Source organism: Dissoconium aciculare, assembly GCF_010015565.1.
Source record: "Dissoconium aciculare CBS 342.82 unplaced genomic scaffold K489scaffold_1, whole genome shotgun sequence".
NCBI classification, from domain to species: domain Eukaryota; kingdom Fungi; phylum Ascomycota; class Dothideomycetes; order Mycosphaerellales; family Dissoconiaceae; genus Dissoconium; species Dissoconium aciculare.
Window position 1 is genome coordinate 1 of NW_022984951.1, and position 20,271 is coordinate 20,271.

Genomic DNA, 20,271 nt, shown 5'->3' on the forward strand with positions numbered 1-20,271 from the left:
AGCAAATTCATATCGGTGTTGAAGAGTATTATCGATCAAAGTGTCCAATGCTGGCTCGTTACATAGGGTGGCTCGCGACGCCGGGAGGGACGTTACTTGTGGTGTCGAATGTTGTTGAGAAAAATCTTCAAAGCTGGCTCGTTACACAGGGTGGCTCGCAACGCCGGGAGGGACATTAGACACACAAAACGTGAGCCTCCAGAAACGTAGACAGCCGTACGATACGTGGAGAAACCGTGAAGTGGGGAAACAAATGTGATTTACAAAAAATCATGTGTCAAAACACAAAACGTGACAAAGCAGAAACGTACAATCACGGCAGATATGTATCCCGAACCCTGAAGCAGTACACTCCCGGTTCCGGCGATCGTCTATCTAATCAATCTAATCAATCTAATCAGCGACCGAGGCGCGATCATGGGTCTATCCGAAACGGGCTTGTAAACACATCGATGTCGTAGGGAGGCCGCTGCACTTCTTTGCGCACTTCGGCTTCGAAGGCCGGGTCTGCACAAACTGTGATAAAGCATTATTAGAGCAGGACTCATCATGTGTCTCTAGACTTGCCCAATACCTACGCGAAATCGCCATATTCCCGGCATCTCCTGCCCATTCTCCTGTTATCAGCTGATGCAGCACCGTTTCTTTCACGTATCTGGAGAACTCAGGTTGCCCCTTGTGCAAGCCGCTGGGGGTGTCGCGGTCTGGCCGATGAGACACGTGACGCTTCTCCACTGCGTCTGCGTCTGGCTGAGCATCATCATCGAGCCAAACATCCTTATCGGGTCCAGTCTCGTAAACTATGTACACGTTCAAAATCCTGTAATTCTCTTGTAAATTAAACAGGTCTCTGAGATATGGTTTAGCCCACTTTGCATGCGCTCGCTCTCGGATTTTCCAGATGAGGGAAATTCGTCGCGCACGAACGTTGCGCACGTTATGCTGTGCGATTAAATGTTTGATGGTAAGCAAATGCGCTGCGATGCCGACCCCACTGGCAATACAGCAGACTTTGTCATACATGCCGAAGTCCGGTACTTTGCCATACGGACCACAGATGTTCACGCCAAACGCTCCTTCCGATGTCGATAGACTGTTGCTGAAGTTGCGACGGGTATGTATGAGAACTGTTAATTTTTGCCCGGTCTTGGTGACGTCCTCCCACATGATCAAATAGGGATGGCTCTGGAACATTCCAAGAAGATGACGAGGGTGGGAAAATGATGTCAAGTAGATATAACGGCCGTGGCACACGGACTTCAGCATGGCGAACTCGGGTATCTCAATATCAAGAGTGAGCAGAGCGGGCGGTGCCTGCACTGTTACTGTGCATTTAATCTTTGCGAAAACCCGGGCACACACGCGGCAGAGCCCGACGGTGGTATCTATGATCCAAAGTGATGTCGCGACAATCAGAGCTACCGTACCGATGTTCTGTCCAACTCTGACATGGACCCAGAGCAGCACCATGAGGCCCAGCGCAGCGATGACATGGCATTTTAGGAACAGTTCGAAGAACGTACGCCGAAAGTAAAGGATGGAAGTCAGGAATATACTCGCGGCTACGGAGAGGAGCTTGCTCCTTCGGTTAGCACATGGTTTGAGGGGTTGCCATAAAAGTCGTACCAGGATCTGAACCAAGGATAATTGCCATTGGGCTGTCGCAAGATGGAGCAATGCGTGCGCGATTGCTTCGACGAGAAATATGCGCCCAAGCCAGCGATGCATCAGGCCATACCAATGCGGAGACAACCCCAAAAGAAGCTCCGCAAAGACGTTCGAACGGCTGCCGAGGAAGAGTGGAATGAGATTCATGATGGCGATCCTTCCCAGTCGTAATTGTAAAGTCTGATCTGGCTGTAGAAAGCACGCGATGATGTTGCCGACGGCGAGGATGATCAGCTGGAGGCCGTCGCCGACGCTGAAGTCGCCTGATCCACGCCGTCGAACGACTGCCATAGTGGTATAACTACGTAGCCATCGCCTCGCACGCGTCTGATACTGCAGTGATCGCCTTGCAAGCTCCCAGCCGACAAATATAACCAAACATGCTCCGATACACGAGCCATAAACGTTGGCTGCCTCCATCGTCAATGCTTCTTTGAATCGATACGGCACCTAAATTATTGTTCGGGGTGACATTCAAGGTGCATATATATCCATAGGGCGTTGTCGCATAGACGAGGGAGGACCACCCACTAGAGAAACGTTGCCCTGAGCTGAGATCCTGGATCTGGGATCCGGGATCTGGCATCAACGTTGAAGGGATCCCACCCATTGATGATTTGCGCTAGTGGCACTCATTTCGCGACGCCGCACTGATAGGTCACGGCAATGCTATAAGGCCCGACCTTTCTCTTTCGAGAACTGTGCACTTGAAACCAGAATCGTCGCAATGGCCAAGTCACGGAGCAATCCCGCACCCAAGGTGCAGAACATCAAGAAGGTCAAAGATGGAAGGGTCAAAACAATCTTCAAGAAATCCAGCGAACTCTATCGCAGCATGCTCCACAACGGCCAGGGCAAGGACTGCCGCTTTACCGTCGTTGTCGAGTACAGCGGGAATTGCGACGTATTCGTGTCCGATACAGACAGGAAGTCTAGGATACTCGATTTCAACGTGAGTTCAGCATTGCCATTAGCTCAACGCCGGCTGATCATTTCCAGTCCTTATCGCACGCGACCGTCTATTCTACAGCAGACTTCATCACCGAGGCCGAAGCCAAAGCAGATCGAGAAGTGGTTGGTAGACTTAGACGGCCGTCAACCTCGAGAGACGCTGCCCGACCATCTCGAGAGATCGTAGCTCCCTCTCCTACAGTATTCGAGCAGTTCACAAATCTAGAAAGCCCTACATGGAATATTCCCGGTTCCGAAGACCAAGTCGCCAGTCCGCCATCACACCTCACGGTCGCAGACACGTCGGCTTCGGCTACGCCTGCATTGACAACTTCGATTCCGAGTGAGCCTGCTGTCGAGAGGGATCAAACACTGGATCCATCACAAACGACACCCTCGTTCACGAGTGTGGCCGGGCCGGCCCCGGTCGTGCAGCGGGCTGCACTCGTTGAGGCTAGAGATCTGCCTGAGCGTGTGCTGGAGGAAGTTGTAACCAGCGTGAAGCCTTCCTGGACTCCAATCAATACACTTCCGCACACGCCTGAGAGGCAATCTTGGCCGCGCCGAAACCCTCCGACTCCACTCGATGTGCTTGCCAATGCTGCGTCCCATCCCAGCCGCAATGACTCCAATCTGATGCTGCGGCCATCGCGACATACGCGGCAAATTACTCCAGCTCGGAACGAGCGATTTCCTTCACGACTGTACTCAAGGCGTTCAGGCAATTACAATGAATATGATGATTATGAACACCGTCGTCCAAGACGACTTTGAGCCATGTATATATTAAATCATCATAGTATATCATCTTCTTCCACTTCCACATCCTGTCGTCGTGCCACACTGCTAGACGGCTCCTCTGGATGCTTATGCCTGCTCTCTTGCTTTCGACGCCCTTGAGTATTATCCGTCGAGCTACCTACATATCTTGTAGTAGGGGTTTGTCCGTCATTACCCGCGAGATGAATCTTCCTTCGGTCATCATCAACAGGGCGATCCTCAATCATGAACCTCTTGCGGAGAAGTAGTTCTCCCTCATGAACAAAACGAAGCTTCTCTAGCGCAAAAAGCGTAGATGATGGGTTTGGCATCTTGTCCTGTACGAAGTCCCGCTCGAGGTGATGGTGACATAGGACGATGACAGCGTGCTTCCTCCAGGCTGTGAGGATGACTCCTGCGACATTCTCTTCAATTTTCGTGACATATTTTTCTTTTCCTTCCTCATCGTTGTGCCGACGAATGATTAAAGTTGCCTTGTGCCCAGCATAGTAATCGTAGTTTCGAAAGATCTCTGCCGTACACAGGCCAACGCTTTTCGCGAAATCTTCACATTGGCGAGAGTCCACGTGAAAGTCTTCGATTGTTGGTTCTGGATTTTCACCGTATAGAACTCGTAAGCCATTTTCAAAATCCGATTGCTGCGGTACTGGGTGAGAGCGGCAATAGTCGCGAATCCGTTGGATGAACGGCGGGACACCGGAGCCCGACATCGCTCCCTCGTGGCTCGTTTGCTGATGGCTCGTGGTGACACGTTGTTGAAAGGCATACAGTTCTTGCTGTAACTTCGTGCACTCAAGCGTCTTGAGAGCAAGATCGTCAGCCGACTTGTGTGCATTTTGCTGAGATTCTAATAACGCAGTTTGACTTCTTGACAAAGCAGCCCGGAGTTCGGCATAGTTCTGAGGAGTCTGCGACAATCTAGTTTCTAGACCTTGCGAAGGGGGTCTTCCGGGCAGGATGTGGAACGGGTGTTTTGTCTTCAAACGTGACTATCAGCTACAGCTCAACAACCACAATGGCTCACACGTACCTTTTCTATTCCAAGAAAGTGCTTAATCATATCACTGACACAGAAGAACGGTGAAATACTCACGGCCTTGGGAGGCGACTCCATGTGGATATTTGGGACGAACAGTACTTGCTGATTGCTCAAGTAATCATCGGTGAATGGTCGGCCATACCGCCGATGCACAGGGAGATTAGACTCCTGAGTCAGATGCGGCGCATAGGGTTGTGACTTGACGATCCTGCGTTTGAGTAAAACAGCTATATCGCGGGCGATCTGATCCCGATCTTGATCATCTGGGCCACCCATCGACTGCAAAACTTGATGGGCAGCGGCAACGGCAGCATTGTCGTCCTTACGCCTGCTGACAATGGATGTTTTGAAGCCCAGCCTGAAAGCATAGCTTGCTAGCTCTTGGTTGAGAATTGGACTTGGCTCGGTAGCCACTGGCTTACGCTCGTGGCGCTCTTTCCGAGTAGTAGTATTTCCCAGCTCGACGACTTGACGGAGGACAGCCAACCATAGCATTTCATAACAAAGTAGGCGGTCTCGCAATTTTCCCTCCGAGGGGTGATCACGATAATCACCAAGAGCGTATTCTACCGACAGATATGACTGATCCCGCCACCGATACACGGCGAAAAGCTCTTCTCGCACTGTGCGTTTGGATTTCTTCGGCAGAAGAGTACGGATGATATCAGTGCATGGTTTCAGATATTTCAATGACTCGAAGAAGATATGGAGGCTCGGGACCATGTAGGTGATGTTTTCAAGGTTTGCGAGTATACGGGTCTTGTCTTGTGAGCTAGCGGCCGCAAAACAAGTGCCCTCCTGGATCGCGCTTCGGATTGTAGCTTCGTCTGCCGATGAGAGACCAGGCACCAACCCTTCCAAGCATCTTACGCTGGATTCCTCTAGTAGAAATGTAGGAGAGTTCTCGGTTCCTGCTAAAATAGATTCCCAGGACTTGATAATGTGGGCGAGGTAATTGCATAGCTCCTGGCATTTGTTAGCCTGTTCAACATCAAGTTGGCAGGATGACCCGGCTCATCCTGTCAGCCCGCAAGTGAAAGATTTTGTGTACAAACCTCGTCGCATTTCATGGAGAAGAGTCGCTCGAATGAACCGAGCATGACAGGCGAGAACATTCCAGGCCAAGCACGCATTTTTTGGAAGAGACATGCAAATGCTGTTCGCTTGAGGATCTGGCGAAGATAATACTCTTTGGTTCGCGTGAGTCTCGCCCACCACATCTGCTCGCTGTTTTTATCTTTGTCTGCCCTACAGCAGATGATGCTGTGCATAATGAACCCGTCAGAGAACCGTTGCTCATTCATGAACATCTGAGCATCCTTCCGAAGCTCTTGTCTGGAGGCATCTGTGAATTGTTAGATTGCGCCTTGAATCGCTCGAGTATCCTTATTAACCTTGCTTATTATAGACCTTGACCACCCACCACTTGTCTTGGGCGTCTAGAAACTTTTCGGCTGCCCTGACACGATGGAGTCCTTCGGTGCAACTAATTGCTAAAGGAATCAATGGGATGCTTGAGGGGTGCAAATTTGAAAAATTCTTGGGCTTTTCTTGCACAAGTCCAGACTGTGCAGGCTCGTCAATATAGCCCTTGATAAAATGACGTTCCTCAGCACGGTCACAGCCTTCGAGCTTGTAGATGCGTAACAGTCGATCAACATTGTCATCATCTTCATCGCGTCGTCCCTCGGCAATGTCGGCCGGGAAGGTGAGGCAAGACAGAGGAACTCGTGCTAACCCTAACATGATTGCGTCCGGGGCGAGCACCTGGGCGCGCGAGGAGACCCTGCACGGGAACAAGCCTTCCCAAGGGCAGGGGACATCCGCTCATCATGTGAACATGAACCGCCCCCAATCAATCGTCGGTCCTTTCTCGCCAGCGCTTATGTCGATCTACCCCCAGTTTCTGCGAACGGCGGACCGGGCTCCTAGTTCCAGATTATATGTAAACCCAGGTGCATTCTATCCTAATTCCCCATTCCGCAATGACTATAGAGAGGACAAAGGTGGCTATGCGCGATACACATCTATAAATCCACCGTGTCGGCCTGGAAGTCTCGATCAAGCCACTCATCCATTTACCCAAGTCACATAGAATACCAAACAATGTCGCTCGAGCTCAAGTTTCCGCCCTGGTTGGCGGTCGGCACCGGTCACGATGGCCTCTTCCTGGTCGAGAATTCAAGCATGCTCGGCAGAGAGTCTGAGCTGCCTGGGCGTCGCTTTACGACACTCGTCGGGAGACGAGCAAAGTCTGCGATACTGCAGCAATTGCTGAAGGGTAGTGATTATGGGTTCCTTTCGAAGTCACACGGCCAGGCGTTCTTGTGGAATCATGATGATCAGTCTTCAGATCAAGCTCTCTATCTAGATTATGAACTCCATGTGCCCCTCCAGGCCAGCTACACTGCGCCGCCAGCGCTTCCGCCATTGGTCCCGCGTACACTTCGAAGACCTGATAGCAGTATGCCCTGGGACAAACGCACTGTTGGGTTCGAGCTATGTATGATGCTATCTCCATTTTCGGACGTTGTCTGCTACTTCGCATCCGACCTCGGTGGGTTGTCAGGTGTTGCTTTGATCCTCTGTAACCACGTGAGATCATCCGCAGCACCTGATCTACCACGTCCCATGTTGCCGTCCGTTCTAGTCATAGTAGAAAGCTTCGCGGCCTCTTTCGACGGTGACGAGGCCAGCAATAAGCTTTTAGGATTGGTGGCTGCCCAGCTCGACCCCGATGCTGTTGATCCTCGAGGTTCCCTCCAAGCCCACTTCCGTTGCGTAGAGGTTGTTGGCGTCAATCCCCGCTCTACAATTAAGGCACGTGCCAATGTCATCCTCGGAAATATCGATCACATGCGTCAAGACTCCAATCGCGCGCGCCTGACCTGTGGCATGAATTTGAACCGGGGGCATTTTGCGGCTTTGGTCGACCGCATGTTGAGTCGATATGCCAACCAATCCACACTGTCCTTCTCTTTCGCAACGTCCTCTAGAGCGGCTGGATGGTGCACCGAGCGATTGACCGCGAATCTGCAAGATATACTCGCCATCATGCCGTCAGAATCGTGGTGCTTCCTTTTGCTTTGTCCACTCCTCGCGTCTGCTATTATCCTCGCATGCTATCCACCTGGGTGCCATAGTGAGTTTAACGGCACATTCGTGTGATATTGCACTACTAATCACCTGCGTGCAGACTTTCCAATCACATGGCTTTATGATCATTTGTTCCGGTCCTCTGTAGAAACCGTTATCAATCATCATTTTGTACAGGGCTCGTCTCGTACAGGATTCTATGCTACACTTGCAAGATATCTCGCTTCTTATCACAAGGAGGTGCTCGCGGGAAATTATTCCATCGCGCTTCACAAGCGGAATCTGGCTGCATTGAAGTCATATCTCAAGGACACCAAGACAAACAACGCATGCCTTTCTTGTGTTGTCGGCACCTGCGGTAAAGTCCTTCACTGCGGCCATGCCATGTGTGATACATGCATTCGCACTTTAGCGTCGAGGTCCGGGTCAAAGTCGAACAGTTTTCTCCTTTCAGCGTGTCCGTTATGCGGAGAGCCTAACCATAAACCTGCTTTTCGTCTGATGCCGCCTACTGCTGGTGTTCGAGCACTAAGCTTAGATGGCGGTGGAGTCAAAGGAATCATCCCTCTTGTAGTACTTCAAAGCCTCGAAAAGGAGCTTATGTTCCTAGATGTCCCGTTGCACGAACATTTCGACTTCGTAGCAGGCACATCAGCTGGTGGCCTTATCGCGATCGGCTTGTTTTTGATGGGCTGGTCTACGACAGAGTGCATATCCAAGTTCGAAGCTATCGCAACTAAGACATTCGCGTCGAGTGATACGGTAAGCACTTTGAGAAGAATGCGGCAATTATTGGTAGCATTTCTCCGCGACTGGAAGCATAGCTCGTCAGCTATCGAGGATGCCTTCAAATCTGACGCAGACGTCGAGGTTAAGATGTTCAATCCCTTAGTGAGCGATACAAAGGTAGCAGTGACTAGCAATACCACGACGGCGCTGAACCCCGAGCCGTGCATCTTCTCCAACTACAATCACAGCGCAAATGCTGTGACAGACAGCGGTTCGTCTCTTGAGTTTCTTGTTGAGGCTTTTGCTCATCAAAAAGTAGCATACACCGTCATCCGAGCAACCGACCCTGCGCGAGATGTCAGCCTTGCCCAAGCGTACGTTTTTGGATTTCAGTCGTATCAAAACTCATGGCTAATGTACTCACAGGGCAACATGCACTTCTGCAGCTCCACTGTAAGTTTCTGTCGTCATAGCATGTTTCAGTACTAACAGTACCTAGATTCTTCAAGCCGGTTACTCTTGAGAACATCGGCACGTTCCAAGACGGTGGGCTCAGGCACAATAATCCCGTCCGAATCTGCAAATGGGAGATCGCTCGAGTGTGGCCGACGAAGCCTACGCCGGACTTCGCGCTGTCTATAGGCACCGGCAAGACGGCATCAGTGTCTCATGTCGGGTGCAGCCTACCATACAGGAAGTCGCTTCTGAGAGTATATGATAGTTTCATGCAGAGCATGGACGGCGAAAGAATTTGGTCTGAGTTTAATGGCAGCCTCTCGATGGCTGACAAGGAGAGATATCACCGAGTCAACATCACACTACGAGATCCCGAACCGGTGCTTGATGACCTTTCAGCTCTAGAGAGCCTGAAGACGACAGCTATGGATGCTGTCCGAAAAGGTATTGATCTACGCTTGATGCAGGATATTGTGCTAGCTTCCATGTTCTACTTCGAATTTGACAAGATGCCATCGTGGAAAGGGACATCGTGGCTGTGCGAAGGTTCAATTCTGTGTCGGCTGGAGCTCTCTCCCGATGGCCGACGTGCCTTGTATGAGAGACTTCTTCGCTCTACAGCCTTCTTTTTTGTGTTTGGAACACCTGTGTCCTGCATAGAACCGTCTTTGAAAGGCGCTCCATCATTTCGGCGACGTATCCATTTCACTTTGCCAACTCTTGCAGACGAAGTCAGGATAACGCTAGGAGGAATCACATCTGCACATCTCCGTATAAGTGGATTGCCTCGAAGCGCTGAAGGTTTGCTCTCGCTGCAGCAATTTGATGCACCATTCGGTCGTTCAGATCATTCGATGCTGGAGAAGCCTCTGCCGAAGCTGCCGGTAAAGCGAAAAAGACGACAAATGGCTGATCGTTCCTATAGAGACTGAGTGGTCGCATGGATTTTTTGGCGTCCTTGTGACAGGGAAAAGCTCGATGAGAGCGTGGTGATTGAGGCTGGGTATAGACAAATCCAACATCTTAATTTACATCTACTCATCGCAAGATATCGACGATATTTTGAGGTGGCAGTGCTGGACCCAAAGGGGAAGTGCTCCGCAGCTCTGAACCCTCAGGCACGAAGTCGCGCAGTTCAATGGCGTGTGAGTTGCAAGTCATCAGTGATGGGTCTGCTGAACAGGGACATCACAGACGTGCAGTTAGGACCTATGTTAAGGCGGAGAGAGGGTCGAGAAAATGGAAAACGTATCTCTCATCGATCATCAAGATCCCAAGCACGAGTAAGGCACCTGGGAGATTTGAGAGGCATAGATTATAGATTTAGCACGGTACTTCGGGGCAATTGGAACATCGGTATATCGGCAGAAATGACACCTTAAGCTTTCATGTCCAATTGATTGTGTAGTACACCCAGGGCCAAGGGATTCCGAGCATTTCGGCCATATCATCGATATATGTGCCACCGAATGTTCCCTCAGTCGGGCGCCAGATCCTTCGCTGCAGTGACTTATGCAAGAGCAACGCGATCACCAAGCCGTTTATGTTGTCCTGCGGGAAAGCTGACAAGAAACGGCTAATCTGCACCAAAAGGTCTTGCTCAGTCAACTCTCCACACTCGTGTCCGGCACCGAGACTAAAGATCGTAGGTCCCAGCAATTCAGCTCTCGAAGCTAAAGATGTGAAAGAATTCTGATAGAAATCTAACACATGGCGAGTCTGGATATATCTTGTCTTCAGGTCGGCAGCTCCTCTGCAAATGTCGAACTCGCCGTGAAAATTCCTCAAGCGGACGGCTTCGTCTTGAGTCTGATCTGATGCTTTTGGTTTGTCGTCGGACTCGAAATGGGCGGGACGCTGATCGGTTGGTAGATTCCGTTGCATTTTGGTTGTCGCTCGATGGTAACGATTCGTGGAAGACTGATAACCTGGAGGGCTGATGTAGAGTTTGTTTGATGTACTCGAAAAGGTGCCTTGTTGGAAGGCCCTGCTCCTGGATTATATAGATAGACTGAGGGCCAGCCTGCCTTCTACTGCCAGCGCCCAACGTATGCGGGATCTTGTTCATGCGATCCGTATGTGGGCGCTTACCCAATCAGAAGCAGTTGACCAATCGTTTGTTCAGGCAGCACTACCTCTCCTGCGGTCAAGTTATCGCCGCGATGACTCACTTTATTGTCGTTGCCACCGCATGTCAGTGAGTAAGTACATCTACACCGAACGCTCTGTTATCCATGAATGCCTCGATCACTTCTTCATCAATCTGACTATGACTATAACCGTCGAAGAATTTCTCGCGCTCTCGGACGAAGCTGCTGTTCGCTTCGTCAAAGAAAATTGCAAAGTTAATACATACGGAATTGATCTGGACGCGATCTCGGACTTTTTACGCAGCTCTACAGAGCAGCGCCAGGCCGTCTGTTTCAAAGCTTGGTAAGCTTTCGAGTTTTACCACGGCGAATCGGCTGACAAATGCTTAGGAGAGCGAAAAAGGCCATCCAAAGCGAGTATTCTCACCCGGCCGATTCGTTGAAGGTGGGCTTTACGCCTCTGGACAGACTTGCAGACACCACTCAAACAGAAGCGTTCTTTTATGCTGCCATTATCAACTGGGGTGGGTGGCCCGTGTGTCTGACGAGCTTCTACGACAAGGCTCAAAGAGACAGGTCATTTCGCGCGCAGTTCTGGCGCTGGATTGACTTTCGGCAAGCGCAATGGCAGTACAGAGGTGATCCTAGTCGGTCAAAGGAGACCTACCTTGGAGCTCTGATGTATTTCTGGCGGCAACATGGCGTGGAGACGTTTGAAAAAGCTTTCGAAGACTACTGGCTCGAAGATTGGCAATCTGAGGAGGACAGCTTTCGTGACTTGGCACATTACTCGAATGACGTTCAGTGTCGCGTGTTAACCCGCGAAATTCAGCATGTGGTCCACTTTTGTTCAGTCCCTGAAGAAAACACCTTCGAGGCGGACCAGCTTGAATACATCGCATTCGAAACTCGCCGGCGTAAGCGACAAGCACAGAGCCCTGACGAAGACGCAATTTCAGCGGCACGGGTCAAATTGTTCGTCAACCATCCTGTTACATGGACAATGAGACCTTCAGTGATCACTGGCACATCAATGTTTGAAGCAAAGGGGGCTGCCCCAGCCGAGAGCTGGGGTGCTGGGCCAGGAGCACGAATCATTTACGACGAAGAGTTGGGGGACGACTGAGCATGAGATTGTATGCCACGAAACAGTGTTGACATTAAGATTTGTAGCTCTTCTTGCAAACTTGGTCTTTCCTCCACAATGTCAAAGTGCTGTCACCAAAATCGCCTACTACTGGCCAACTCCCATAGTCTTTTGTACCTGACTTTCCCCTGCCTACATAAGTCACACGTCCACAGAAGGTCTAGCTGTGACTAGTCTTGCATCGCTTCTCACCGGCACGAGCTTCTTGGACATGCGGTCTCTTGATCGCCCGGTCCAACGACTGATATCTGAACTCACTCGAGGATCCAGCTTTGCGTTTCGACCTTTTGTCCGCTGTTGAGGCTCCGATTTTCTTTTCGCTTCGCAACGAGATTGACGACCCTGCCATACTATTTGAATCTCTCTTGCAAGGTAGGGAGGGTATCGTGTCGTTCGGATCCAGAGTAATTCGGACATTGTCCACGGAAGGGGTACTTTCTTGAATGCTCATGTGAGCAATGTCGGTTCTGACATCAGGGGTGTCTTTTACCGTCGAAGAATGGTGCGGAATGTTGACCTTGGCCTCGAAAAGCTTGTCAAACGCGTCCTTTATCTCATCAAGCAGGCTGAACTCCAGTGCGAGATCCTTCTCTGAACCTGTATGATCTCGGTAATTTATGGTAAGACGTAGGTTTGAGCCACAGGGGCTGCGAACGAAGTGGAACTCTCTCCAATCTTCCAAGCAGGAATTCGCATCCGGCGACGGGCGCCAGCTGTGTGGATTCCTTGTGATGTCAACATGCGTCAAATTACTGTCAGTCTCGATCTGGACTTTATTGCCCGGTGTGTTGTCCCTCGAGAATGGCTCAGCTGCTTCAGGGTAGGTCGATTGGTTCTCCGTCGAGCCTGCTGTCTCTGTTTCGCTTAAAAGGGATTCATCATATTCTATGTAGTAATCCTCGAACCATCTCGGGTTTGTGAAATCGTAGTTGGGAGGGTTTGTTCCTGGTACTATCTGAGCGACTGGGGGGCGCGAAGTCGTTGGAAGCGAGTATTGTTCTTCATAGTTCGAGGCAGGTTCGGCACTGGGAGTGTGGATTTCATGGTCTCGTACGTGAGCGTGGGGGGTTGATATAGCTTTACCACTGGTGACCTGTTCCAGTCGTATCTGTGATGCACTCAAATCATCCATGACGCCGAATTCAGGGAGGGGCATATCTTGCAACATCAAGTGCCTGTCTCCCCCGATGGGTTTGTCGCAATGTTATCTTCGGTGGAATTATTCGACGATGTTTCCTCGGCTCGGGCAAGGGATGTGTACCTGGTGTAGCGGTGGATCCGTCGACAAGAAAACGGATTCGTATTGAGAAAGTGTGGCCGTGTTCATATTCATGGTTGTGGAGTGAAAGTGGATCACTGCTGTTTACATGTTGTCCGTTGTGCATCCAATAGAACGGCCATCGATGTTCATAACTCTCGAAAATCCTTGCAGCCCTTCCATCGCGGTCCTCCGATGTAAGCATACTGTGCAATCACTAGATACTATTGGACACCGTTTAACTATCAATAGTGTGATAAGCGGCCCGTACGCAATACTTCACAAGCTGCCATCGCGCTGCGCCATCATCCATCCCGATCAGACCGAACGGACTCGTTCGGCCGTGCACGCGTCGAGCTTGCGCATGGTCTAGCGATTGATCCGCGATTGTCGTCGCGCGATCCTTGAACACGCAGCACGCCAGTAGAGCACAACGTGCAGAGCGTCCGCAGGAAGTGGCCCGAGCTGCTGCGCGGCGCTGGGTCAGGGTTGTGGAATTTCTGAAACCTCATCCGCTGCCGTCTGATGCCCTAAGGTGGTGCGGGCGCGTCGAGAGACGTCACGTCTTCCTTCTTCCCCGATGCAACCGCACGTCCATGTTTCTGGCTTTCGCACACACACACACACACACACACACACACACGCACACACACACACATACACGCACACCCACTCACTCACACATACACACCCCGATAGCTGCCACTCTCGACGGGCCTAGTCATGCCGCGCCGCACGTCGGCTTATGCCCCCCTCCCTGTTTCGTCCGAGAAAACTGATAAAGTGGAGCGTATCACGAAACCCCTTCTCCACCAACTCATGGCATCGCCGGGCGACATATGCCATACCGACAGTCTCAACTCAACCGAAGTCTGGCAACTTCCTTCACCACAGAGTAATTCGCCCCCGCAGAAGAGGAAGCGTTCGCAATCGGACACGGCGCTACCGATCAAGAGGGCCCGGCTGATCCCAGGCAGCTGCATCGAGACGACAGCCGAGCGCGAAGAGGAGACCGTTAGCTACCGCGACGCGGATATACACGTCAGTGAAATCAATTGGGCGGACTATTTCGGAGCCTGGCCGCCTATGGATTCACGCGCAAGCAGCCGAACTGGTCGTCGTGGATCTGGCAAGCGACCGCACTCTCTAGCGCGCAGCTACAGTAACAAGGTACGAGCGGGTCACGCACCGGCCCCGTGGTCTCCTGGACATGAAGAGTTGATGTTCAAGGCTGGCCTGGTCATGAACGAGCATCAGACGGAGGCCGTTGTCTCCGCTGACTGCCAGAAGCTATGCGATAGCCTGTTGGGTGCAAAGGTCACGATCCCAACAGGGACAATGTTCAGCAGTGATCGGCTTCTGAAGATTCTGGAATTAGTGAGATTCCGGAGTGAGGCGCGCATCTTTCGCGACGTCACGCCCCTGCTCGTTCCATCCCCGGAACTTCTTTACATCGATGGTCATGATAGCCTGGAGCATGTCCGGGAAGCTATCGATGCGGAATGGACCAATTGCGAACCCATCTGCGGTCCTCAGCCTAAGCCCGACCTCACCATCGGGATCGCAGCGACCGCTTTTACAGACGAAGAGATCGAGACGATGCGCCTGAATTGCCTACACACTTGTGAGATCCTACCGTCTGAGCGCATCTATTGCCCTTTCCTCATCTGCGAAGCAAAAGGCAATAGAGGTACAATAGAAGAAGCAGACCGCCAGGGCATGCACGCAGCGAGCATTGCAGTACTTTCGATTGTGCAGCTTTTTACCAACATCTCAGCGATAGACGAAGTCGATGGTAGGATTTTGGCATTTTCCGTCTCGCACAACAAAGAGATTATCAAGATCTTTGGACATTTTGCCGTGGTCAGGGATGGATCACCACGATACTTCCGACGTCGGGTCTTTGTCACCGACTTTGCAGAAGATGTTGCGGTTGGGCAGTGGCATAAGACGTATGGTGTGGTCTCCGCGATCTACAAGAACTTCTATCCCCAGCATCTTGCTCGAATCAAGTCTGCGCTCTCCCGGTCTCGTGGACAGCCACTCGGAGTTGGGTCCTTCACTTCGCTCGAGAACGACTCACAACAGTCTACCATCGGCTTCTCCACATCTCGTGAAGAGTCCCCTGTTAAGCGTACAGCTTCGGTTCGGGAAGGAAAAGAGATCACTACGCTGCGGCAACAGTTGAAGGAATTGCAGGAACTGCAAGCGGCGCAGAAGGCGGACATGCAAAAACAGATTACAAATCAGCAAGAGATGATTGCCGAGCTCAAGAGGAAGTCGTGATCAATCCGATGCCCTAGCTTCTACTTTCTTTTATAGATTGTTGTCACAAGCGTAGAAGAAGATGACATTTGCAGCCTTCCGCTTTTATTTTTCACGCGAAGCTTCATCAAATGAAACGAAATAGATGTACAGAGTGGTTCTGGCTACGCAAATCAATCGTGAAGATTCTTCCGACTCATCTTTCGCCGAATCTTTTGGAGAGCTCCCAATTTGCTACTCTTTGGTTCCTTCACTGCATTCAGTGGGAGTGAAGGTTCCTCCACTGCATTCAGTGGAAGTGTAGGAAGAAAGCTCCTTGTCGTCTCCCAGTCAATCTTGCTGGTTAGAGTGACTAGTCGTGCGACATCGTCCGCGAGAGAGGTAGGATAACTTTGAAGAGAAGGTTCGACAAGTAATCGAGGCTGATCGGGTTCGCCACGAGCGATTTTTGAGGCCTGAGCACGTAGACCGGTCCACTCATCGCCAAGGAAGAGCTCAGATGCCATGACGTTCAAATAGTCCGGGTTGTTATCGGCGGCGACAAGGTACGCATTGAATGTACTGACACGTATTTTCGTCTTCAGGACTTGTGTCAATGCTGCAGCTTCATCGTTCGATGCATCGAGTTTCCGCTTTTCGTCCTCATACTTTGATTCAAAACTGGTCTGCCGAAGACGCTGAAGATCATGTACCCCGTCCAGGAGCCGAGCACCATGCGTGTAGCGCAGCTTTTTACGCTCATCGAAGCAGTCGAGAAGAAGCCGCAGCAGCCCTGGCAGAGTGGCTCTTTGACGCAAGCCCATCTCGATCGACGCATTAAAAGAAGAGAACGATTGATCATACAACTTTTGCCCCGGCCGTGTGGATTGGAGCGCTTTCAGGCTGAAGCTGAAAAAAATCTCGCTATCGAAGGTCTCTTGATAGCGTACCAGGGCGCGATCCGACCGGATGTCCATAGAAAACGCATCGGGAGAGCGGCTGCGCGGAACGCATTCCAACACTGACCAGAAGTTGTTATGGAACTCTCTTTCACTTTGATCCCCACCGAAAGCCTCGAACAAGAGAGTGGAACCAGTACGGCCGCTGGCCATGAGGTCCTTCATGCTTGTCCAGATCAGTCCGCAAGAAGGAGTCGATCGAAGCCCGCGACCAAGGCAGACTTGGAAGCCTTGGCTGTTCTTGCTCTGGAACATGATATCTATGATAGTGAATTTATCACCATCAATATCTTCCCCTTCATGTCGTCCTTCAATGTGATTGTCCTCATCCACGTTAGAGACAACATCATCACATTTTGGTGAGCAACTTGCACTGAATGAGTTTTGTCTTTGGATTCGTCGGAGAGCCGTCTCGAGACTTTCGCCGTTGGCCAGCAGTGCTTTCGCGGCACTCAGCTGGGCGCCGAGAACGGTCGCTTGGGGCTGCAGATGGGTAAGCATTTTTGCAACGAGGCAGGGATGGGTGGTATTAGAAATAATAACAAACGGAGGGGACCTACGCTATCTATTATGTTTATTGACTCGTGAGCAAAGTGCATTTCAAGTAAGGTATGCGTCAAGTAGAGGATCTACAAATCGAGGCATCGGGCCACCACACTTCGCATTATGCAGTCACTTTGACGCGCGCTACAGGGCATTGGATATTCATCAGCAGAACACGACCATGTTATATAAATCGTTTCCGCGTCATCAGTAATTCAACACAGTCCCTGCAATATTCCTTTTATTTTCTCTGTTCCTGACCGACTAAATATGGACATGGAAGACATTATTCTTCCTTTGAAGCCATATCAAGCCAAATTGGAGCCCATGGCACGACACGCTGGTAGAGTAGAGGTGTTGCAAAACAATGAAGTCTGTACAGTGCATACCAAGGGTCAGCGTACTGTGATACGTCGGGACTCGATTGCGCCGAGATTCGGTGACGATACACCGAAGTTGAGAGAAATCGTGGCCGGCAGCAGCGCTCCCTCGGGCATCGTCATTTATTTGCGCTTAGGGGAGGAGTCCACGCTCAAGATCAACTCCTTATCACCGTCAGTGTTGCAGGCCATACATTCTGAGTCTCAGATTTTGCGGGATCTCAATCATGTAGGCCCCATTTTCCTTGACATGGATTCGACCTGAACTAACTTATACCAAGCCAAACATCTTCCTGTACCAAATTCTCTACGATCATCCGCAACTCATCGTCGTGAGGGAACGGTTTTGTGGGAAGTCATTGCAAGAAGATTCGCCAAAAACGCTCTACGAGGCCACACAGATTCTCGTGCAGCTGTGCTCTGCACTCGACTACCTCCATGACCGTGAGCGTCCCATAGCCCACAGAGACATCAGGCCTGACAACGTCATCATCACGTACGATGGACATAACAATTTGAAAAGCGTCAAACTCGTTGGCTTTGCAATGGCCACCGAGCGGTTCGATCCCTTTTGCGGTATACTGGAATGGGCAGCTCCTGAGATCCTGTTACGAAATGCGTACGACCAGAGGGTGGATGTCTGGGGTGTGGGTAGAACCGTCTCCTGGACGATATGCGGATCTCCTGACGATGAGCCAAGGTACAAGGCCAATCCACAGACTTGGTGCGCCGAAGTGATCCAGCATGTGGCGATTTCCAACACAGATATCGAAAGTCCCACCCTCAATTTCTTACTGGAGAACATGATTATCATACGTCCAGAGAAGCGAACTTCAGCAAAGGTTTGCTTGGAAAAGGCTGCACAGTTGCTACTACTCACAGACAACGACCTCGTGCTCGTATCATCCGCCAAAAACAAGGACTCTGAAGGCAGTCACGTCGTATAGATGCCATACAACTCCGGATATGGTGGTGTCACGATATTTTGGTCGACTTTCGATTTGATAGTCACGAATCAAGATAATGGGGCAAATACGTACAGCCAATCCTGTCGTGATAATCTCAATGAGCTCGAATGTAGTCTCGTTATGTTGGCACGCTTCGTTTTCATTGACTTTATGACTATGATGAGCGTCCAGCTATAATGATGTTCAATTTATCTTCGACTGATTGCAAGCGGGTACACAACTCCGCCAAGCATCTGTTCGTTGTTCGGCGTATACACAGTTCACACCTTTTTTCAGGCAAGTTTGGCAAGGTGTCCCTCGACTGCAAGATACTTTCGATGCGCGACATCCGTTGCAAGCCTATCCCGCTTCGTCAGTCTCTGAAACCATCGTGAAACACTTCGCGTCACGTACATATGATCCCCTGATTGTTTTTTTAGGCAACGAGTCCCTCGCCACAGTGACGATCTCATATCTTTGCGTTGAAGAATTCGAAAATAGTGGTCCTCGTTTATGCGTCTGGGGACCATATGTTGATATCTGTTGACCATGGTCATACTCCCCTTGCTCTTCAGGTCGTACTTGCTGTAAGCTTCGGTGAGCGGAACTATGTGGTGGCGATCGTTGAGGATGGTCGTAATAGTTCCGTTGCTCTTCAGGTCGTACTTGCTGTAAGCTTCGGTGAGCGGAAATATGTGGTAGCGATTGTTGAGGATGGTTGTGGTCATAATAGTTCCGTTGCTCTTCAGGTCCTGCTTGCTGTAGGCCTGGGTGGGCGTTGTAATTCGTGTACAAGTAATCTTCCATCTTGCAAACAAAGGGGGCTTTCCAGAAACTTTTAGCGGTGACAGTGTGTAGATGGGCATCTCAAGTAGCGGACGCCCTCACTCTATTTAAGTTCACCACGATACCCCCGAGTCAAGATAGTCGCGGGAATTTCATCTACCACACGAAACGCGGGAGGCCACACCCATGCGTGAGATGCTTGATCACCGTACGTAAGTCTCACATCTATCACATGCATCTGCGGCTGTTGGCCCGCACACTATTTCGAGCGTTTACGCTTACATAACTTTAAATCGGTCGTCATCGAACGGTCTTAACGTCTATTCGCGAGGGTCGATGTGTCACGGGAGTCATCATTTCTCATATTCATGTACCATAAAGATCAATTTCGTTGTACTGAGACGTTACTTGATGGAATGCTTGCTCTGGTGTACTTGACAACATCACACCAACGGACCAGATCCACAAGCTCAAGTGGACTCTTGGTCTTGGTTCCATGGCCGAAGGGCATCTCGATCCAAAATCGCGGACAGCCTTTGACTCAGTAAAGTCATTTCCTTCGTCATTTGCCTTATCGTCTGCGACAGCTCCTCGATTGATTCAACCACTTTTTCGAGCTGTTGCGTCTTGACCACCTCATCGTAGAGACAGTCCTCTTCCTGACCCCGCTGCCTGCAACCTTCACAAGGTCGTTGTTGATCGCATTTTCTTTTGCTCTGACGACATGACAAGCAGGCCTACATCGAAATATCAGCTTCAAAGTATATTAAGGAGTAGGAGTTGTTATATGTCATACTAGTCGAGCTCTGACAAACGATTTGCGAGCTTTTTCAGGCGTGGTTCGTGGTTCTTGTGGTGCTGAGTACGCCATCATCACCGCGTCCGCATCTTGCGTATTCGACTGTGGCGCAAGATTCATGTTGAGTGTGCTCGAACTCGAGCTCTGAGATGGTTGAGCTGTGCGTGGTAGGTATTGAATGCTGGCTGTAGCTTTCCAGTCTGCGTGTAACAAGTGGCCCTGAAGCCCGGGGGCATAAGAATGATATTCCTGCATTTGCGCCTGGATTTGAAATTGCTCGGAGAATTGTGCCTGTGGCTCCGAATATTGGCAACCGTGTTCGTTTTCGTACTTGGCCTGCTCCAAGGGCGGACTAACGTAAAAGCTCGTAGAACTCTGCATTTCGAGGATCAGAGCGGT

The 20,271-nt window shown here is 50.7% G+C and overlaps 12 protein-coding genes across 12 annotated transcripts; 5 read left to right on the plus strand and 7 right to left on the minus strand.

Moving 5' to 3' along the window:
• Positions 1-415: 415 nt before the first annotated feature.
• K489DRAFT_427309 (uncharacterized protein) lies at positions 416-2,056 on the minus strand (the record flags this gene model as incomplete). The annotated part of the gene is made up of 2 exons (XM_033608295.1): positions 579-2,056; positions 416-516 (listed from the first exon to the last, which is right to left on the minus strand). The coding sequence occupies exons 1-2, from the start codon at positions 1,957-1,959 to the stop codon at positions 416-418; spliced, it is 1,482 nt and encodes a 493-aa protein (XP_033463885.1). The 5' UTR covers positions 1,960-2,056.
• A 196-nt stretch (positions 2,057-2,252) lies between these two features.
• Positions 2,253-3,439, plus strand: K489DRAFT_374934 (uncharacterized protein). Its single transcript, XM_033603567.1, has 2 exons — positions 2,253-2,620; positions 2,668-3,439. The coding sequence occupies exons 1-2, from the start codon at positions 2,396-2,398 to the stop codon at positions 3,391-3,393; spliced, it is 951 nt and encodes a 316-aa protein (XP_033463886.1). The 5' UTR covers positions 2,253-2,395; the 3' UTR covers positions 3,394-3,439.
• K489DRAFT_366081 (uncharacterized protein) lies at positions 3,414-6,184 on the minus strand (the record flags this gene model as incomplete). The annotated part of the gene is made up of 4 exons (XM_033602737.1): positions 3,414-4,388; positions 4,430-5,419; positions 5,494-5,783; positions 5,833-6,184. 4 exons carry the CDS (start codon positions 6,182-6,184, stop codon positions 3,414-3,416), a joined length of 2,607 nt encoding a protein of 868 aa, XP_033463887.1.
• Positions 6,185-6,847: 663 nt separating this feature from the next.
• K489DRAFT_347680 (FabD/lysophospholipase-like protein) lies at positions 6,848-9,651 on the plus strand (the record flags this gene model as incomplete). The annotated part of the gene is made up of 5 exons (XM_033602354.1): positions 6,848-7,580; positions 7,635-8,534; positions 8,583-8,637; positions 8,690-8,716; positions 8,763-9,651. The coding sequence occupies exons 1-5, from the start codon at positions 6,905-6,907 to the stop codon at positions 9,649-9,651; spliced, it is 2,547 nt and encodes an 848-aa protein (XP_033463888.1). The 5' UTR covers positions 6,848-6,904.
• A 359-nt stretch (positions 9,652-10,010) lies between these two features.
• K489DRAFT_374935 (uncharacterized protein) lies at positions 10,011-10,730 on the minus strand. Its single transcript, XM_033603568.1, has one exon. It carries the CDS (start codon positions 10,601-10,603, stop codon positions 10,106-10,108), a length of 498 nt encoding a protein of 165 aa, XP_033463889.1. The 5' UTR covers positions 10,604-10,730; the 3' UTR covers positions 10,011-10,105.
• Positions 10,731-10,856: 126 nt separating this feature from the next.
• Positions 10,857-12,025, plus strand: K489DRAFT_138 (uncharacterized protein). The gene has a single exon (XM_033599103.1). The coding sequence runs from the start codon at positions 11,192-11,194 to the stop codon at positions 11,933-11,935; it is 744 nt and encodes a 247-aa protein (XP_033463890.1). The 5' UTR covers positions 10,857-11,191; the 3' UTR covers positions 11,936-12,025.
• On the minus strand, positions 11,902-13,224 carry K489DRAFT_151 (uncharacterized protein). The gene has a single exon (XM_033599221.1). It carries the CDS (start codon positions 13,122-13,124, stop codon positions 12,117-12,119), a length of 1,008 nt encoding a protein of 335 aa, XP_033463891.1. The 5' UTR covers positions 13,125-13,224; the 3' UTR covers positions 11,902-12,116.
• A 1,244-nt stretch (positions 13,225-14,468) lies between these two features.
• Positions 14,469-15,242, plus strand: K489DRAFT_304163 (uncharacterized protein; the record flags this gene model as incomplete). The annotated part of the gene is made up of 1 exon (XM_033600503.1): positions 14,469-15,242. A coding segment is annotated over one exon (774 nt), but the record flags the coding sequence as incomplete, so codon positions are not given.
• A 334-nt stretch (positions 15,243-15,576) lies between these two features.
• On the minus strand, positions 15,577-17,067 carry K489DRAFT_155 (uncharacterized protein). Its single transcript, XM_033599247.1, has one exon. It carries the CDS (start codon positions 16,916-16,918, stop codon positions 15,653-15,655), a length of 1,266 nt encoding a protein of 421 aa, XP_033463893.1. The 5' UTR covers positions 16,919-17,067; the 3' UTR covers positions 15,577-15,652.
• A 163-nt stretch (positions 17,068-17,230) lies between these two features.
• Positions 17,231-18,287, plus strand: K489DRAFT_397239 (kinase-like protein; the record flags this gene model as incomplete). Its single annotated transcript, XM_033606901.1, has 2 exons — positions 17,231-17,569; positions 17,622-18,287. 2 exons carry the CDS (start codon positions 17,231-17,233, stop codon positions 18,285-18,287), a joined length of 1,005 nt encoding a protein of 334 aa, XP_033463894.1.
• Positions 18,288-18,351: 64 nt separating this feature from the next.
• On the minus strand, positions 18,352-19,165 carry K489DRAFT_397240 (uncharacterized protein). Its single transcript, XM_033606902.1, has 2 exons — positions 18,702-19,165; positions 18,352-18,647 (listed from the first exon to the last, which is right to left on the minus strand). Exons 1-2 carry the CDS (start codon positions 19,092-19,094, stop codon positions 18,492-18,494), a joined length of 549 nt encoding a protein of 182 aa, XP_033463895.1. The 5' UTR covers positions 19,095-19,165; the 3' UTR covers positions 18,352-18,491.
• Positions 19,166-19,416: 251 nt separating this feature from the next.
• K489DRAFT_374940 (uncharacterized protein) lies at positions 19,417-20,259 on the minus strand. The gene is made up of 3 exons (XM_033603569.1): positions 20,230-20,259; positions 19,870-20,163; positions 19,417-19,810 (listed from the first exon to the last, which is right to left on the minus strand). The coding sequence occupies exons 1-3, from the start codon at positions 20,251-20,253 to the stop codon at positions 19,544-19,546; spliced, it is 585 nt and encodes a 194-aa protein (XP_033463896.1). The 5' UTR covers positions 20,254-20,259; the 3' UTR covers positions 19,417-19,543.
• Between the last annotated feature and the right edge of the window lie 12 nt (positions 20,260-20,271).

Coding starts and splice junctions, on each gene's coding strand:
- K489DRAFT_155 (XM_033599247.1), bottom strand. CDS start 16,918: ATGCTTACCCATCTGCAGCCCCAAGCGACCGTTCTCGGCGCCCAGCTG.
- K489DRAFT_374934 (XM_033603567.1), top strand. CDS start 2,396: ATGGCCAAGTCACGGAGCAATCCCGCACCCAAGGTGCAGAACATCAAG. Junction 2,621..2,667: donor CTAGGATACTCGATTTCAAC/GTGAGTTCAGCA, acceptor GATCATTTCCAG/TCCTTATCGCACGCGACCGT.
- K489DRAFT_374940 (XM_033603569.1), bottom strand. CDS start 20,253: ATGCAGAGTTCTACGAGCTTTTAC. Junction 20,164..20,229: donor AGAGTTCTACGAGCTTTTAC/GTTAGTCCGCCC, acceptor TCGGAGCCACAG/GCACAATTCTCCGAGCAATT. Junction 19,811..19,869: donor CGTTTGTCAGAGCTCGACTA/GTATGACATATA, acceptor ATTTCGATGTAG/GCCTGCTTGTCATGTCGTCA.
- K489DRAFT_374935 (XM_033603568.1), bottom strand. CDS start 10,603: ATGCAACGGAATCTACCAACCGATCAGCGTCCCGCCCATTTCGAGTCC.
- K489DRAFT_151 (XM_033599221.1), bottom strand. CDS start 13,124: ATGTTGCAAGATATGCCCCTCCCTGAATTCGGCGTCATGGATGATTTG.
- K489DRAFT_397240 (XM_033606902.1), bottom strand. CDS start 19,094: ATGGAAGATTACTTGTACACGAATTACAACGCCCACCCAGGCCTACAG. Junction 18,648..18,701: donor AAACAATCAGGGGATCATAT/GTACGTGACGCG, acceptor GAAGCGGGATAG/GCTTGCAACGGATGTCGCGC.
- K489DRAFT_138 (XM_033599103.1), top strand. CDS start 11,192: ATGCTTAGGAGAGCGAAAAAGGCCATCCAAAGCGAGTATTCTCACCCG.